This window comes from Microcebus murinus, chromosome 22 (genome assembly GCF_040939455.1).
Source record: "Microcebus murinus isolate Inina chromosome 22, M.murinus_Inina_mat1.0, whole genome shotgun sequence".
Classification (NCBI taxonomy): Eukaryota; Metazoa; Chordata; class Mammalia; order Primates; family Cheirogaleidae; genus Microcebus; species Microcebus murinus.
In genome coordinates, this window is record NC_134125.1 from 24,065,679 (window position 1) to 24,085,073 (window position 19,395).

Below are 19,395 nucleotides of genomic sequence, written 5' to 3' on the forward strand. Positions count from 1 at the left end.
GCTATGCACAGGCAGAATTCCTACTTGGCGGAGAAGCCTTCACTCTGCTCTTTAGGCCTTCTGACTGATCACGTTGGGTCCACCCAGATTATCTGGGATAATCTTACTCAGTCAACCGAGTATGGGCTTTAGTCACATCTATAAAATGCCTTCGCCCAACATCTAGATTAGTGTCTGACTGAATAACTGGGGACTGGAGCCTAGCCAAGTTGACACAACCAAAGACGCCCCACCTGGCATGGCCACACCGTAGGCTCAGGCACTCGGGATCAGCTTTCACCCTCTCTCCACTGGTGCAAAGACTCCATTCCCAAGACTGTCCCATCTGTCTAACTTCAAATCTGTGTCCCATCTAACTTCAAATCTACTTGCACAAGCAATGCGTGGACATCTTTTAAAGAAAGAGGTAAAATTCACATAATATAAAATGAAACATTTAAATGATACAAATCAGTGGCAGTTAGTACATTCAAAATGTTTATCATTTTTATGTAGTCCCAAACATTTCCAATATCCTTGAAGGACACCTTGTACCCATTAAGCAGTCACCCCCTACTCCACCTTCCCCATGCACAGGGCATTTTCAAACCAATCTGGACAATGACTTATCAGTTACAACTTGGACATGGTAAACCTGCCATGCTTCCTAATCCACTGGGGGCAGAGGTATCCTCTACCCCAAGGCAGGTGGGAGCTGAAGACAGCTACTCTTTCAGGATGGTTGGGCTGTAGTTGGGTTTGACAGCTTCAGCAAGCTCCTGTGCGTACATCTCATACCTGCCCGTCATCTGAAAGCAAAACACAGACGTACTTTTGAAGTTCTCATTTTATAAATGTCCCTTACCATATGCCACCATATCTTGCCACTGGAGGGCAGCCTCGGGACAGGAATGTGTCAAGAAGGCTGGTTGACAGGAAGAGTTCAGACTGTAATAATAAAGGAACCCCTGTGACCTCTCAGCACTGAGTCTGGTGCTGTGGCAGAGTTCACAGATGACTCACAAAGCCCAGCCTCACCTGCTATGACCTCTGTGACCTGTCTACCCAGGTGTGGTCTGTCCTGAAGCAGGGAGGAGGGATGTTCCCCATGGTCCTGCAGATCCCCAGAAGAGCAGCCTATGACCCAGACAGGGTCACCAGCCAGGAGGGGAGGGTCCCCTGGCTGGGTCTGGAGGTCTGTCTACCCCATGTGGCATCTCATCGTGGACACAGATGGAGGCTGGGCGGGGGGTACACCTTCCCTCCTTCCTTCCAAAAGCCTTGACATGAGCTCATGCCTATCCATTACCACAGCTGGGAAGGCTTCTGCTTCTAAGAAGTGTCTAATGAGAAAACTCTGTTCACTGCCCCTGGTGATACTTGTTTTAAAAGTTGGCTGGTGCTCTTGGCTCCGACTTCTGGTTTGGATGGAATCCTGTATTCATCTGAGCTGCTCAGGAAGACAGACAGGTCAGGAGACTTTCTAATGGGCAACACCTCATTTGTCTGGCAAGGATCTGACACTGTGGGACATGTCCAAGGACCTACACTCAGGAAAACAGATTGGCAAGGCCTAGACCCCATGTCTGGCTGGACTGGAAGTCCTGGGGTCTCCCAGTCACCACAGGAAGTCATTAAGTTATAACAATGCAACATTTGTATATATGATTTGCTTATAAATGGGTGCCAAGTTGATTGAAATATTGCTGGACACTAATATAGGAAACCCCGAAGCCATGAGCCCCCTTCTGGGGGGTCCAAGGCCAGGAAGACAGGTACCTACACTCTTCTTAGACTTCTGAGGTCACAGGGCACTAGGTCTCAAAGGCAGCATGGCCCCTTCGAGGGGAACACTAGGGCCTGGGAACAGAAGGGGCTTGCTTCCTGACTAAGAAAAGCAGTGGCACATCCAGGCCTAGATTCCATTTCTCTGTATGGCCCATTTCCCACTATTGTCAAGGCCTGGACTATGGAGCCTGACTGTAGGCAGAACCAGACATGCACATTTATCTTGTGATAAGTGTAGATGCCTGGAAAGGAAAAAGGATTAAAGAAGCCAATCCACTCTATTCTCTGGACAAATGAAATTGAGATTAATTTGTTTGAAGGCACCCAGAATCTAAATCAGATGAAAGGAGGATTTACTGCGGCCTACTGCCTGGGCATCACTTGACTCAATGGTTCCTCCCCAGGAGCCAGCAGGGAGGCAGAGGCCTGGCCCCTACTCAACAAAAGGGCCCTTGGGTGGGGAACTAGCAGCTCCTGCCACGGTGGTCCCCAGCCCATAAAGCAGGATGGGGGCCAAAGCAGAGGAGCAGGGGAACAGCAGGGGACCTGGCGACCCACCTTGAAGTTCCAGATATCATTCATCTGCCGGCAGAGGTTGAGGTTGAGCTCGGCAACCAGTAGCCCATTCCGGCTACGGGACAGCCCTGGGGTCCGGCTACCATCAGGGGCGGCCACGTAGCTTGAGCCATAAAAGTAGCCAAAGTCACGGTGTGCTTTAAAGGAGCAAAGTAAAGCATTTGTGAGCTTTTTAAAACAAAATTTATTATTTATTTTTTTAGTAACAGGGTCTTGTGTCACCCAGGCTGGAGTGTGGTGATGCAGTAATGGCTCACTGCAGTCTCGAACTCCTGGGCTCAAGTGATCCTCCTGCCTCAGCCTTCCAAGTGGCTGGGACTACAGGTGCGCACCACCACACCTGGCTAATTTTTAAATTTTTTGGAGAGACGGGGTCTCACTATGTTGCCTAGGCTGGTCACATTCGTGTGCTTGTATAGATGCACTGTGGGCTTTGCAGAAGGACAGGCATAGCAGGGCACACCCAGGACAAGGCATCCTCGCCACTCTCCCCAGTATCTGCAAGATGCCTAGGCCTAAAGGCCTGTCCTGCTCCTCAGGCCTGAAGGCTCAACCCAGCAAGTTCCTCCAAAGGTCCCCTCCTCAACTTGTTCCCCTCTGCCCCTGAAAAAATTTCTAAATGTCACCCTTGTAGAGGTGTTGGCCCTTTGCTCCCAACATCAGCCGCTCACCGCCCTAGGGAGTCACATGACTCTGGGGGGCTTCCTGTGTGCCCCCACATGGTGAGCTGGAGGCTCTGCTCTCACTCGCCTTGCTAGCCTTGTCATCCTCACCCTCCCTCCACGCCTCGGTGCCCTCACCAGTCAGGGAGGGCTAACAGATCCCCACAGGTGTGTAAGGAGCTGGTGAGGCAGGGCCTAGCTCAGCCGTGAACACAGTAGGCACCCAGTGGATGCTCATTTCCCTGCCTCTTCTGCACCTCTGTCTGCAGGCAGCTAACTGGGGATGGAGACCCTAGAAGTCTGAGGCATCAAGTGGGGGCTTCTGGGACCTTTTCAGGAAGTGTTTTCTTGGAAAAGACCCACACAGCCCCTTCTGGCTTCCCAGGGGACACCCCTGGGTTAGTCCAGATACCTCTTTGCTGAGGGGAGTAACCCTCCCTCCCACATCTTTGGCCAGAGATATGGGACCTGGGGGTGTGGGACTCCCAGCAGAGGTGAGGTGGTGTGTGCCCCTGATCAAAACAGGCTATGGACTCTAGAAAACTCAAGGCAATCCATGCCAATGTTCTGGGCATTTCTTTGGGGTGGGGGTGGGACAAGGACAAAGGAAAGGAGGAATAGAAGTATATAGGCTAGATGACAGCCCCTCCCTCTTTCAGAGAGCTCATGAAGGGTCCTCCACATCTTCCTGGTCCATCTCCACACCAGTTCCAGGGGAGGGATGAAGTTCAATCTGATCCCCAAGCCTAGGACTGCCTCTCCACACCCCAGCCAGTCAGAACCCCACGCCCCAGGCAATGAAGCAGAGATGAGTCAGCCCACCTCCCAGGTGCCAGGCGCGTGGCATGATCTGTGGGGCATACCCGTCTCAAAGAAGCAGACAGAGAAGGGAGACTAAAGCCCACTCCTCAGTTTCAACCACCACAGAAATTCATAAAACATACCTTTCTTCCTGTCTCCAGATGTAAACTCATTCGGGAAGTGCTCCTGTGAAATAAGACCAAGATAAAAAGAACCTATAGGTGGCACTACCACTACAGTCATTCCAGATCACTTGGCCAGACTCTCCACAGCCATCAGCTGAGGTGGAGTTAGCTCAGAAACGGTTACAATGAGATGGAATGGTCTGTACTCACTCAGCAATCAACAAGTGCTTATTAAATGTCCACCCAGCATTGGGAGGCAGGTGGGGAATTTGACAAGCAAAATAAACACCCACACTTTGCGTTTGGGGAGTTTATAACCTGGAAGAAGAGAAAGACATTGGGCACAGACTGGCTCCAGGCTGTGGAAGGCATCTGAGGCTGGCCTACCTGCAGTAACAAAACCCCAGCCTGGGGGTCTGCGAAGGCAGTGAGTGGGTGGTAGGTCTACACACTGCTTTTAGTATCTTCCCCAAAGCCTAATGGGAACCTATATCAAACTGCGAGGGGCTTCCACAGGCTAATTAACATATCAAGTTTCTTTATGTTGCCACAAATCACATCAACTTAGCATGGAAACCTTGGTTATCTCAGACTGACCAGAAGCTCTGATTAGAGTTTGACATCTGATTAACAAGAATGAGGAAGAGGATTATTATGTAACAAATGCATTGTGTGTGGAAGTCACAGTTGTTCAGTGTTTGGGGTCAAGGGGAAAAATAAGAAACCACCACCACATCAAAGAGCCTTTCAAAATGATTTCAGCTAAAAGCAAAAATAAGAAAAAAATAAATAGGAGGACATAATATCTTTAAAAATAAGAGACCAAGCCAGTTTCCCCCCTTTTGGGGTCCCCAGGATTTGTGGCATGTGCCCACAGAGAACAGGGAGAAGAGGTGTAACCTGTCCCCACAGGACCACCAGACAGCGGCTCCTCTCCTCAGCCAGACCTCAGGGACTTACCACGCCCACACGGTTGATAGCACAGGTGAAGCAGTGATTGGCAATGGCTGCATTTCTGGCCTCAATGGGCCACAGGGACTCACTGTAAGAGAGCAGCAAGAGCAACTAGGTCGCTGACTTCCCTGCCAGACCTGGTAGATGTTCAGCCCTGAGCTGCAACCTGACTGGTGGCTTTCCTGGGCATGTGGTGGGGACAGCCAGGGAGACTCACTGCATCTGTGGGTCACCCCAAACCTGCAAGTTGGCTGGCTTGTCCTCAGCACCTTGCCTGAGCCCAAGAAGCCTACTGGGGAGGACCTGCTGTAGGTAGAAGCCACGTGTCTATTTTTGGTCTGCTGGAAGAGTGGGACAGCCCTGGATCAAGTCCTCGCCCTGAGCCTCAGTTTCCTTTTCTGACACGTCCTCAGAGGTAGACTGCGAAGACTCAATGGCTTGATGAAGCTGAAGCTCCATGTGGCAGAAGTTCCACAACTGCTACTTCCCACCTCCTTTCCTTCTCCTGGGAACCCACCTTTCAGGCTGGGCAGATCCTGTCCTGGTAAATGGCAGAAAGGAGCCAAGGGTTCAGCAGGCTTGTACAAGGTCTGTGAGGGCTGAGCATGGGCTCTATCTCCCCACCCCAACTTTCCTATCCTGCTGTGCTGCCTTGCAAATCAGACTCCAAAGGGGAAAATTTCAGGCTGAGTAAACAGAGAACTTAGGTTAATGGGATGGAGGGTCAGATTCTGCAGCACGGTCACCTCCTCTGAGCCTGTCCATTTCCCTGTGCCTTCCCATTTTCCTCTTCTGAACCCCTAGTCTCTAAGCAGAGGCTCCCTGGTTCTCTCACTGGCAAGGCAGAGGCACCCCACAGACTCAGCTGAACGGTGGGCCCCCCTCAGTCCAGCTCCCAAAAAGGGACAGTGTGGTAGGAGACCCGGCCCTTCTTCAGCCTAAGACGTGCCATGGAATGCTGGAACTTGTCACTAACTATCTCTTGTCTGAGAAACATCACTAAGACTCTAGATCTACAGGGTAATAATGCCCACTTAGAAACGCTGAGTGACTGGGAGCAAAATGCTCCAGAATCTTCCTTCCTGTCAGTGTGCACCTGGTTTAAACCAGGGAGTAGGTGGAGGTGGTGGGTGCTTGTCACAAGCCTAATTCTCAGGAGGATTCACGCATCTGGGAAAAAAAATCACAGGCTTGATTGAGGGGACTCATTTTGCTGCTTTTTTCCCCCAGCTGCTAAGCCAGGCTGACAAAACTTTTCAGAAAGGATTTTTACAGAAACACACCAGTAAATGACATTTTCAGGAATTAAATAGACTAAATTGTTTTAGGACGATTGCCATAAAACATCTTTCTTGCAATTCTCCAGGGAAGTGTTCTGAGTAGGACTCAAACCCACAGCTGGCAATAAAATTTATGCTCTCAAAACCACCAAGAGAAAGGAAGTCGGGGTTCGTGAGAGCCTACTGTGTGCAAGAATTGTGGAGAGTCTGATGGGGGAATAAGGACATATGCCATATTCCCAGTTTAGAGTACACAAACCCCTAAACATGATCACAGTGGAAAGGCAAAATGCAGTGAGGGGACCGGACAGCGACTTTCCCATTAATGCACATACGTGGCAGAGATCTCTGGCCACTCAGGCTGCAAGGGACGCATCCTGGGATTGTCAGGATGACACAATCAGCCCCAAAACACTTGAATTCTATCATGTGCTTAGAACTGTGGGACATAAAAATGAACAAGGACACCCTGCTGCCCCATAGCATGCGTGTACATGTGTGTGTCTGTCTCTGATACAGGGGGCAGAAGATGATTCTGGAAGTTGTGATCTGATGCTTTCGTGCAGCTGGTAGGATTTGCCCATCATTGTGCTTCAAAACACTTACCGATTCCACAAATAATCATTTATCATTTTAAGAAAGTCACCCAGAATCCTACCATTTTAATAAACCACCTGTTGCCATTTTCTCACACTCCATAATCATTCTTGTCCACAGGCAAAAAATCTTTAGAGTTCTGACCATAGCCTGGATACATCTTTTTCTTGCTTACAGACTTTTGTCATGATGCTGCATTACCTCCATAATCGCTTTATTTATTTATTTATTTTTGGAGACAGGGTCTTGCTCTGTCACCCAGGCTAGAGTACAGTGGCATCATCATAGCTTATTGCAGCCTCAAACTCCTGGGCTCAAGTGATCCTTCTGCCTCAGTCTCCTTAGTAGCTGGGACTATAGGTGTGAGCCACTGTATCCGGCCTACAATGACTCTTTTTAGTGACTGTACAATAAACCCTGGAAGAGATGGGCCGCAATGTACTCAGCCAGAACATGGCCCCCGCTGCCAGCTTTTCTCCTATCATGAACAACGTTGCCACAAACACCTTTCCATGAACGTCCACCAGCTTTCCCTCCTCTTTTTGATCTCTTCCTCAGGCTACAGTTTTAGGAGTATCACGATCTAGTCAAAGGGTGTGAGCATTTTAGGAGCTTGGGAAACACACTGCTTTACAAATGCTGTCAGTTTTTACTGCCAGCCTCACTACACTATGGAAAGCCAAGGTTTGTGTTTCCTTCCTCGCCCTGGCTGAGGAAGGAAAATCAATCATTTTTAATAAGCCTAATAGGCTGCTGAGGCCATAAGCAGTTATGCGCATATTGCACTGGGATGCTTCTGTTTGCCTAATTGGGGCTAACAAAAAAAAAACCCAAGACAGTCGAGACAGAGAGGGACTCTACTCTGAATGCATGGAGCAGGTAGCTGAGTCTCAGGCCACAGCTTTGCTTGTGGTGACCAAGGGATGGGCTTCAGGTTCTTCTAGGGACCCCTGAGGGGAGACAGGACTTACCAAATGTCTTAAACATAGCTGGCAGGAGGGGGCTGCTCCATGGGGTGGCCCCAAGGTTGTGCCCAGGCTAGGTGACTGAATGATCAGTAATTATCCCACCCACAACTGCCAATGGATGCTGTCACAGATGACCAAGCCACCATGTGTCTCCAGTATGTTCTCTGAGGGGAGATCAAGGCCTGATTTTCCTCTTCTACCCCAAAGCACCCTTCCTAATCACGGCCCAGACCTCCAAGTGAACGGACAGGGCAGTGGACCTGAGGTAAGAGCCTGGGGTTTGCATTTTGGCTGGGTAAGGAACCTGGTTGTGCAAACTCTGAATGCAGAGGTGTCACTCTTGAGAAGGGGGCACCGTGCTAAAAAGAAAAGGTAAAGTGAATGTCCCATTCTGACTTTAGAAGAAACCTGACTGAAATTTAGTCGGGAATGAGGACAAGAGAGGGGTGGGGGTTGGCAGAGCTGCCCACCAGAACTTCCCCTCACACCCTTGCCCTGCTGGGACACTGGCAATTGAGACCACAGAAAGGGAAAGCCAGCATCTCCTGCTCCAGGAATCCTGCTTTGGAGGAAGTGAGTTGGGAGAAAAATATCTGCACATAAATTCCTAGAGCTATTACTTATAATGATGCAAAACTGGAAAGCACCCAAAGGCTCAGCTGCTGGGGAAGCGAGAAGCAGCAGCAGCACAGTCACACAGGCCAGCTTAGCTTGCCTGCCACACTTTTTAAAGGGGCCCTGGGGGTCCTGCCCAGGAGCTTGTAGGCTGCCAATGCACCCCCTCCCCAGCTCTACCTTGACCAGAGTAGTTCTATCTATTTAGGAGTGAGGCTAACACTGAAAGACTTGCTGATGTTAGGTGTTTAAACAGAAAACACTTTGCTGGTTAAAAAGAAGTTTCCTTAACTGATATCTTTTTTTTTTTTTTTTTTTTTTGAGACAGAGTCTCGCTTTGTTGCCCAGGCTAGAGTGAGTGCCGTGGCGTCAGCCTAGCTCACAGCAACCTCAAACTCCTGGCTCAAGCAATCCTCCTGCCTCAGCCTCCCAAGTAGCTGGGACTACAGGCATTCGCCACCATGCCCGGCTAATTTTTTGTATATATTAGTTGGCCAATTAATTTCTTTCTATTTATAGTGGAAACGGGGTCTCACTCTTGCTCAGGCTGGTTTCGAACTCCTGACCTCGAGCAATCCGCCCGCCTCGGCCTCCCAGAGAGCTAGGATTACAGGCGTGAGCCACCGCGCCCGGCCTACTTAACTGATATCTTAAGGATCCTCTTGGCTCCGACTTGTCATTTGCTCTTTCTCTCGCCCAAACGTCTGCCCTCCTCATGCAGGACTTAAGGACTAGGAACCTGCAGTTCCTCATCCAGGAGCTAATGCTGGCCACCCACCTAGTATGTTCCAGGCCCTTAGATGCGAGTCTTTCTGAATCCTGACCACTACAGGGGAGGGTGGAGGCTGTTATATATTTTCATCTCAGAGTTCAGAATCACAGCTAAGGTTGGTGTTTTACAGTAGAGTGGCTCTTCCAGGAGGCATGAAGTTGTTAATTGTCATCTTGAGAATCCTTTTCACTGAAAACCTGGTCAAATGTATAATACACAACCCCAACGCTCAGCTCTGTTAGATATCCTGGTGGCTGTGCCTGCTGGCTGCAGTTTATCAAAACTACCTCTGAGCCCTGCTGCCTGGCCTTGAGCCTGAAATGGCTGGGCCCCAGGGAGCTCCCTCGACCCTGCCCGCCAAGTGACCTGAGTGCTCCGATGGTGGCCGAGGGGTTGAAGATGATCTCAGCCCCATTGATGCTGTACATGAGCCAGTTGAGGGGGTGGTGCCGCCCGTAGCAAATGTTCACAGCAATCCTTCCGAATGGCGTCTGGAACACAGGGTGGCCCAGGTTCCCCTCCATGTAGTAAGTTGACTGAAAAGGAAAGGACCACACAGTCATGCTTCTGACCTATAAAATTTCCCTTTCCTTAAACTTGGCAGAAAAAATGAAATATCACCAGTAGTCCAATAGTAACACTCTTGAGTGTGACTCTACTTTAAGTTCAAGACTTTCAATGTGTTAAAAACAAAAAAAAAACCCAGACACAATAACAAGTCAACCCCAAGGGGAAATCACCATGGCTTAAGCACTTATCCACAATCTCCTTTGTGACATATCAAAAAAAACCCCAAAGCAACCTTCCACACTATTTCAAGGACAAACTCTGGTGAGGTTTCAAGCATGGTACAATTACAAGGCGCAGGCTTGGTCGATCATTGGTCAATGTCCTCACCAAGCCACACATGCTTATCTAGAATGTTGGCGCTGAAGGGACCTGGAACTCATCTAGAACAACCCTCTTTTTGCTCAGAAGAGAAAACTGCCTCCCGAGTGGGCGTGTGAATTGCCCAGCTGCTTAAGGCCAAGTCTGCAAGAGGAACCCACCCCCTGAAAGTGCTCTTTTCCCACAAAGCACCTTGGGCATCCCACCTGGGGTTAGGACATCCTTGTAGGGCAGGCATACTGGACCCTGAATTCTCACCCCTGCCTCTCTGCCTACACCCTCATGGTGGGGTGCCAGCTTTGGGACAGAACTGAGGGAGGCTAGAGAGTGAGCCAGCGTCCCAAAGAGATCTGCTCCTAGAGCCTTTCACCTCCTCCCATTAATTTCAAAATTGTCCTGGGTCAAGCAGCAACCAGGATGTGCACACAGGATGGACACCAGAGCAGATCCTGCTGCATTGAGACAAGCCCTGCGCTATCTTTAGGGAGCTAAAGATTAATCCCAGGGTAAACAGGTGGGGGGTACATCTTCCTGCCCCCACCTCCGGCTGTTACTGAGAAACGCTAGGTTCTTTCTCCCTGGGGAACCTCACTTAGCCCTGCAGACTATTTCTTGTCTACCTGACCAGCCTGAGAGTGGTCAGGATGCCCACAATTGAGGACACAGGTCCAAGGACTAGGGATACCATATCCTGAACAACTGCATTAATTGTAAATCAAGTTGATTTAATATCTTAGGCATTAGGTGAAGTTCATTTCCCTCTCAAACATCCACCCCCCATCTTACCCAACCATGGATTGGCATTAACCAATCAGAACAGCCCCTCTGACTTACACCCTGATGATGGGCACAAGAAGCCCCCCGTAATGCACTCATACATGGACATGTACATCATGCACATTCACCCACTGTCACCTGACACACGGACACAGGCCCACTCAAACGCCATGTGAACTACAGACAAGGTATGCTCCAAACACTAGACCGTGGCAGCTAGGAGCTCAGACCGTGAAAGGGGCAGCAAGAACCATTTCATGCTTGAGCACTATTTATTAGGTTTTAATTTATATAATGCTTACTTCAAAGAGATTTCAGGAAGTCAAATTAGGTTATACACACAGTGTTAAAGGTGCTTGGGACTCACCCAAGAGTCCCACCTGAATCCTGTCTGCCCATGTGATGTAGGGCAGTCTGGAGACCCTCTGAGCACCATGGCCATGCTGCGCTCCAGTGAGCATGCGTGACATGGAGCACGATCCCATATAGATCCTGCTTCACCCACAGATAGGCCCGCAGAGATCTATACACAGAGGACTGAGTGAGGCAGACTGGCCATCTGATGGGTGGCTCACCTCGTTGAAGTCTCCCACTCTGGGAATATGGTTCTTCCTGGTCTTTCCTAGGACTGCTCCAGAATTGGAGATCACCACAGCTGTGTTCCATAGAATGTCCCCATGCTCTCCATCTCGTTCTAGGATGGGGGACACCACCACCATGTCATGCTTCTTTGCCAGCTGGAGAAACGATGAATATAGCAAGTCTCACTTTCAACTAATTGTTGTAGGTTTTTTATTGGAAAAGAATTCAATGATCCTACTAAATAGGCTTGGGGCAGAGCTATCACTTGCATTTGTTGTTTGGAATATTAAATGCCTTGTTGCCCTGATGCTCAAGCTCAATCAGCTAAATAAGTATATTCACTGTCTTTGTGCACAGTTGGTATGATTATAAAATGGTTCACCTGCTCTAGAAAAGCTTATGGAGGTTCCTCAAAAAGTTAAACACAGAATTACTATATGATCTGGCAATCCCAATTCTGGGTATATATCCAAAACAACTGAAAACACAATTTCAAAAGATCTTTGTACCCACATATCATAACAGCATTCTTCACAACAGCCAAGAGATGGAAGCAACCCAAATGTCCACTGACAGATGAATGGATAAACAAAATGTGGTATATACATACAATGGAATATTATTCAGTCTTAAAAAGGAAGGAAATCCTGGCACCTGCTACAACATAGATGGATCTTGGGGGACATGAAGCTATTAATAAATGAAATGAACCAGTCACAAAAAGACAGAAACTGTATGATTCTGATCAGGTGTGGTGGCTCACGCCTGTTATCCTAACACTCTGGGAGGCTGAGGCACGAGGATCGCTTCCTCCTGCCTCAGCCTCCCGGGACTACAGGTGTGTGCCACCATATCCAGCTAAATCTTATATATATTTTAGTTGTCCAGCTAATTTCTAATTTTTTTAGTAGAGACGGGGTCTCACTCTTGTTCAGGCTGGTCTTGAACTCCTGAGCTCAAACGATCCTCCCGCCATGGCCTTCCAGAGTGCTTAGGTTTACAGGCGTGAGCCACCACACCTGGCCTTTTATGGGTTTTTCTGATAACAGCTTTATTAACATGTAATTCCCATAGCATAAAATTCACCGTTTTAAAACAAAAACAAGTCAAGTGCAGTAGTGAGAAGGGGTAAAGGGTAGAACAAGGACTCACTCTTTTAAATCATGCACTTCAGTAGGTTTTAGTATATTCTCAGAGTTGTGCAACCATCACCACAATCTAATTTTAGAACATTTTCATCACCCTAAAGGGAAACCTTGTACCCATTAGCAGTCACTTCCCTTCTCCCCTCACCCCCAGCCCCTGGCAACCACTAATCTGCTTTCTGTCTCTATGGATTTGCCTGTTCTGGACAGTTCATATAAATGCAATCATATAACATGTATTATGAGGTTTTAATGAAAAAAATCAAAATTAATTTCTACATTGATGAGACAGGCCATGCATTGAAGCTTCTGTGAGCCAAGCAAGCTGCAAGAGAGTAGGCAGAGTTCTGGACGAGGAGTCCACGCGTGCCAGCTCTGACACTCACTAGCTGGGGAACTTCCCATAGAAGGCACCTCCAAACCACCCTTGGTAGGCTGCAGCTTCCTCACCTGAAAAAGCCACTAAAGGCCCCACTGGCTCTGAAACTTTAAAATTGTAAGTGAAAGTACACTTTAAAAAAGGGGCAAATATTCTTATCTAATCTTATCTGGTAAAACAAGCACCAAATGGGTGCATTTTCCATGGTGAAAGGCCACACCTGACAGCTGTGGCTGTGCTCAGTGATCTGTGCACATATTTGGCAGCTGCTGCCAGAGGAGCAGTTAATGTCCTACCTACCTTCTGACAGAATCTGGTGGTGGGCCCGTCCTCTGCTGACTCGGCAAATTCTGTCCAAGGAAGCTTCTCTCTCGTACAGAAGGCAAAGGGCATAGCTGTATAAAGGAGAAAGGTCAGAATCATATCCAACATCCAAGCCTCTGAGAGGGGCTCCACAGCCTACAGCTGGAAATCACTGCAAGAGAATATGCTAAGGCGGGAGGATCACTTGAGGGCAGGAGTTCGAGACCAGCCTGGACAACATAGTAAAACCCAAAAAAAAAAAAGGAAAAAAAATAACTGGGTAGGTGATGGTGTCTGTAGTCACAGTTACTCTGGAGGCTGAGGCAGGAGGAAAGCTTAAGCCCAGTTTAGGCTGAGTGAGCTATGATCATGTCACTGCATTCCAGCCTGGGTGAGTCAGCAAGACCCCATTTCGTTCTCTTTTTTTGACAGAGTCTCACTCCGTTGCCTGGGCTAGAGTGCCGTGTTGTCAGCCTAGCTCACAGCAACCTCAAACTCCTGGGCTCAAGCGATCCTTCTGCCTCAGCCTTGCAAGTAGCTGGGACTACAGGCATGCACCACCATGCTCAGATAATTTTTTCTATATATTTTTAGTTGGCCAATTAATTTTTTCTACTTTTAGTAGAGACGGGGTCTTGCTCTTGCTCAGGCTGGTCTCGAACTCCTGACCTTGAGTGACCCACCTGCCTGGGCCTCCCAGAGTGCTAGGATTACACGCATGAGCCACCGACCCAGCCAAAGACCCCATTTCTAAAAAAATAAAAAATAAAAATAAAATAGATAAAAAGAGAATATGGCCCCAGAAGTGCCATAGCCTGGTTTCTGAGTCTTGCTCCTAGGCTGTGGGTGTTGGGCAGACTCTACCCTCTGGGGTACCCTAAGGTAGAAGCAGTCCAAATGTCTCATCAACAAATGAATGCATAGACAAAATGTGGTATGTATATGTATATTCAGCCCCCTTAAAAATGAAGGAAATTCTGACACATGCTTACATGGATAAACCCTGGAGAACATGCTAAGTGAAAAAAGACAGACATTAAACAACAAATAGTATAGGATTCCAATTATATGAGGTTCTTAGAGTAGTTAAATTTGTAGAGGCAGAAAGTAGAATGATGGTTGCCAGGGGCTGGGGCAGGACAGAAAGGGGAGTAACTGTTTAATGGGTAGAGAGAGAGGTCCAATCTGGCTGGGCGCGGTGGCTCACGCCTGTAATCCTAGCACTCTGGGAGGCTGAGGCAGGAGGATCGCTTGAGGTCAGGAGTTCGAGACCAGCTTGAGCAAGAGACCCCATCTCTACTAAAAATAGAAAAAGTAGCTGGGTGTGGTGGCTTGCGCCTATAATACAGCTACTCAGGAAGCTGAGGCAGGAAAATTGCTTGAGCTTAGGAGTTTGAGGTTGCTGTGACACCATAGCACTCCAGCCCAGGTGACAGAGCAAAACTTCATCTCAAAAAAAAAAAAAAAGAGGTCCAATCTGGAATGGTAAGTTCTAGAGATGGATGGTGGTGATGATTGTACAACAATGTGAACATACTGGATGCCACAGACTGTACATTTAGAAATAGTGAAAATGTTTTTATGTTATGTATATTTTACCATAATAAAATTTTAAAAGTTTCCAACTAGCAGATCTTACGCTGTTGGCCAATCTTCAGGTTGATGGAGCTCCTGTGACTGGGGAAACTACCAGAGGGCCACTAAGGATGGTGCTGGAACCTTCAGTGTGTCACCAGACACCTTCCTCCTCCCAGGGACAGGGAAGCTTCTATAGAAATAAGAAAAGCCACCCACTTAATGACCCCACAAGAAGTTCGGGAACCACTGGACAGGATTTACCTTCAAGGATAAATGCCATTATTCTTGAGATCTCTGGCTAGACACCACCAGGGGGCTAATAGGAAATTTCATTAGCCAGGCATGGTGGTGTAAGCCTTGGGAAGCTGAGGTGGGAAGATGGCTTGAGCCCAGGAGTTAGAGAACAGCCTTGGCAACACAGTAAGACCTCGCCTCCAAAAATGAAATGAAATAAAATAAGGGTATTCTTAATTTAACCTGAGAAAGCTGATTTCAAAAAAGCAAATTTCATTAAACTCATTGGTTTTTGTTTGGTCTTTTTTTCCCCAAACAGTGGTAATAACACATGTAGTAACAGCTCAAAGATGTTGGTCACCTTCATGCACACGAGGTTCAAAATGGCATTGTCCTGTGCAGGGGACTGAGAGGAATGCACTGGGGGTGGGCATTGGAACCTCTGGCTGCGTGTGTCTGGTGATGTATGTAATGGTGCTCTACAGCTCAGCTGCAGCTACACTTGGGATATCTGCACTCCCTGGAGTTATCTTTAGTATCTGCCAGTCTGCTGGTGTGAACTGGTATCTCACACGATTAAAGGTTTCCCTGTTCACCAGGGAGGTTGAACACCCTGCTGCATGTTCACTGGCCATTCTGGAATCATCCTCTACACTTTCTTGTTCATACCCTTTGCCCATTTCCTACTGGGCTGATTCCAACTTGGCTGTTGCTTCTTCCTCATGGTGTGGAGTACTAAAGTCCTTATCTGGACCAATTCAGTATACTCTTTAGATCTCCTGCCTTACAATAACCCAAGTCCACTTCTTTTGGAGGGATTAGATTAGTGGAAGTTAGCAGATGTGTGCTACTGTTCCGCAGGCTCTGAAGTGACTTTCGAGAAGGGTTTGCAGGAAGCTGCATGATGTGACTGGGCAGTGTTTAACTGGCCTCGGCAAGGAGTTTGTGGCTTGTTTAGGAATAACAACAGTAGCCAACATCTCCCAGATGCCACTCACATGCTGAGCTCACTGCCAGCTGTGGTAATAGGCAGCTCATCCTGTACACCCTGTGAAGCAGGTGTGACCCTCTTTATTCCACAGAAAAGAAGCCTCAGTCTCTCAATTCCTTCTAGTACCAGGAAGCCCAGTCCTAAGATTATGCCAGAGTGAATATACCACCAATGGCACCATCACCACGTTGGCTGCCCATGTGGGCAGCAGGCACTGCCAGCAACAGTCTCAGGGGCCTTGGTGCCAGGCTCAAGGCTCCCCAGGCTTGCCTTCCATGAAGAGAGATGAACTATTTTAAGGAAGTCAACAGAAAAGCTATTGAAAACAAAAATGTTCCTTAATGACCATTAATTCTCAGCTTTCAGACCATTAGGAATGAGTCAAGTGACCCCAGAGAATAAATGGCTGTTTTTCCTGTTCACACAAGTATGCTCATGTAAACAAACTTTCAAAAGAAGGATATGGAAGGGAGGTGGGGTGAGGCTGGCTGCAAAGCCCCAACTATAGTTCTCAAACCAGAGGGGAAGGGGATTCTGCACTCACTGACCACTCTGCCCTCAGGAACTGCCAGACTAGACCAAAGGAAGTGAATTACACCCTGGTATAGCCACACAGCAGGAGAGGACAGAGTGCTCAGCTCTGCATGGGGGAGTCCCCAGGGCCCCACAAAGGAGGGGTTGTCTGTGTTAGGCCTTGATGGATGAGAGGAAGTTCCAGATCCAATAAAGGGAAGAAGATAGTTAAACCATCCAGTACATACTTTTTAGTACCTGTCAAGCACCAAGGATTGCTCTTGCCACTAAAGATAACATACGGGTGGGGATGAGAAAAACAAACCAACAAATATAGGCACTGGCCTCATGGAGCTTATGGTCTAATGGAGGTGGCAGACAAATCAAGAGTCACACAAACAAGAGTGAAAGTGCAAGTGTAACAAAAATAGGAAAATGACATGGACTTCTGGGTAGAAATACAGGCCGGACACAGACACATGCTTTTTCCTGGAACCTCGCCAGCATGGTAGGTTAAGGGATGTTCAAAGGTATAATCCTACAAAGATGGGGCACCAAGAAATGGGCCAATCAATGACACCAGAACAGGAGGGGCTGGAAAGCAGAGGGATGCAGATACATATCTTAGCAGATCAGAGAAAAGTGAGTCCCAACAGCACCAAGAACGCCAGGAAGCACCCCACTCTCCATTGTGGACCTCTCAGGAGCTCAGAACCAGAGGCACAGGGCACCTCTGAAGCTGGGAAGTGGTGAGGAGTGATAAACAAAGGCTGGATACAAGTCTGCTTAAGAAACAGTCAGGGCCGGGCGTGGTGGCTCACGCCTGTAATCCTAGCACTATGGGAGGCCAAGGTGGGCGGATTGCTCAGGAGTTTGAAACCAGCCTGCGCAAGAGCGAGACCCTATCTTTACTATAAATAGAAAGAAATTAATTGGCCAACTAATATATATAGAAAAAATTAGCCAGGCATGGTGGCGCATGCCTATAGTCCCAGCTACTCAGGAGGCTGAGGCAGAAGGATTGCTTGAGCCCAGGAGTTTCAGGTTGCTGTGAGCTAGGCTGACACCACGGCACTCACTCTAGCCTGGGCAATGACGCGAGACTCTGTCTCAAAAACAGAACAGCAACAACAAAAAAAACAAGAAGCAGTTAGAAGCCCAGGTCCTTCCTCCATTCCAAGAGGCCAGGACCTGACCCTTCTATCCCAGCAGAAGGCTAGAGGCTCATTGTACAGATACAGGTCAGCAGAAGCTCTCTGGTCTTGGGGAAGCCAAGACAGATGAAAGTAAGTGAAGCGTCAGAACAGAGAGACTGAGTAAACATCAGCATGGTGGACCTTGTCCTCTTTCCCTTCTTGGCAAGAGAACAGAAGAATCTTCTCTGGGGAATCTGACCAGTCCGAAAAGACCCAGAGATACTAACATTGGGATTACCTGGGAATTACCCCTGAACCCCAGATTATCCTATAATGGAGCTCAGGGGGTGAGTCTCTCCCACAAACTCAGAGCTTCCAATCAGCTTTTTAATCCCTAATTCCTAAAACATAAACATACAATCGGAGAGGGACAAAAAAAAAGGGAGACCAATGTGGAGTAAGTAGTGACCATGTAGGGAGAATAAAAATGACTTAATATTAATATCCTTAGAAATAACAGAAGATACTGCAACCATGATGCAACAACAAGATGTAATAAAACAGAAACTTTCAGACCAAAAGAACTCTTGTAAATTCAAAATGTGATAGCAGAAATGAAAGATCAAATAGAAGGGCTGAATGACACATTAAATCAAATCTACTAGTAAATTGAGCAAAAAGACCAAGAGATAAAATCTAGGAGGAAATAAATAAGAAAATTAAGTAACTAGAGTCCAGGGTTCCAACAGCCTAATAGTAGGACTATTAGGAAGAGAAAGGAGAAAAAAGAAGAAAAAAAAAAACTAGTGAAATAATACAAGAAAATTTTCTAGATCTGCAGGACACAAGTTTCTAGACTGAAAGAACACAATGAGTACCTTGAATAATGGATTTAAATAGATACACACAATGGCACATCATTGTGAAACTGCGGAGTATTAGTGAAAAAGAGAAGACCCTATAATCTTCCAGATAAAAATAAACAAGTCACAGATAATGGGTTATAAATCAAAATGGCTTTGACTAGTCAATGATATCCAAAGCTAGAAGACAATGGAACAATGTGTTCAAACTTCCGAAGGAAAGTGATTTTTTTTTTTTTTTGAGACAGAGTCTCTCTTTGTTGCCCAGCCTAGAGTGAGTGCCATGGCGTCAGACTAGCTCACAGCAACCTCAAACTCCTGGGCTCAAGCAATCCTGCTGCCTCAGCCTCCCAAGTAGCTGGGACTACAGGCATGTGCCACCATGCCCGGCTAATTTTTTTTCTCTATATATTAGTTGGCCAATTAATTTCTTTCTATTTATAGTAGAGACAGGGTCTCGCTCTTGCTCAGGCTGGTTTTGAACTCCTGACCTTGAGCAATCCGGCCACCTCGGCCTCCCAGAGTGCTAGGATTACAGGCATGAGCCACTGCGCCCGGCCAGAAAGTGATTTCTAACCTAAAATTTGATACCCAAGCTATCAAACAAATTGTAGAAGAAATGTATTTTCATTTTTTATTTATTTATTTATTTATTTTTCTAAAGTCAATGCTGAGGTTGAAGAAATGTATTTTCAGATAGGCAAGGTCTCAAAGTTTGTCATATATATATATACATATATATATATTTTATTTTTTATTTATTTTTTATTTTTTTTAGATAGAGGCTCATTCTGTTGCCCAGATAGAGTGCCATGGTGTCATCATCGCTCACTACAACCTGAAACTCCTGGACTCAAGCAATCCTCCTATCTCAGCCTCCTGAGTAGCT

At 47.4% G+C, this 19,395-nt stretch overlaps 1 protein-coding gene across 3 annotated transcripts in view; it reads right to left on the minus strand.

Annotated features, from left to right (window-relative positions):
* Positions 1 to 464: 464 nt before the first annotated feature.
* Positions 465 to 19,395, minus strand: part of UPB1 (beta-ureidopropionase 1) — a 32,085-nt gene continuing 13,154 nt past the window's right edge. Inside the window, exons 4-10 of one of the 3 annotated variants that reach the window (XM_075996738.1) lie at positions 13,189 to 13,283; positions 11,358 to 11,519; positions 9,484 to 9,653; positions 3,950 to 3,992; positions 2,326 to 2,480; positions 771 to 788; positions 465 to 618 (exon numbers count right to left, since the gene is read on the minus strand). In XM_075996738.1, coding sequence (XP_075852853.1) covers positions 2,346 to 2,480; positions 3,950 to 3,992; positions 9,484 to 9,653; positions 11,358 to 11,519; positions 13,189 to 13,283 — 605 coding nt within the window. In that variant the 3' untranslated portion in view covers positions 465 to 618; positions 771 to 788; positions 2,326 to 2,345. Of the gene's footprint in view, positions 789 to 2,325; positions 2,481 to 3,949; positions 3,993 to 4,891; positions 4,974 to 9,483; positions 9,654 to 11,357; positions 11,520 to 13,188; positions 13,284 to 19,395 lie in introns of all 3 variants that reach the window. The other 2 variants (XM_012749287.3, XM_075996737.1) reach the window with 2 other exon arrangements.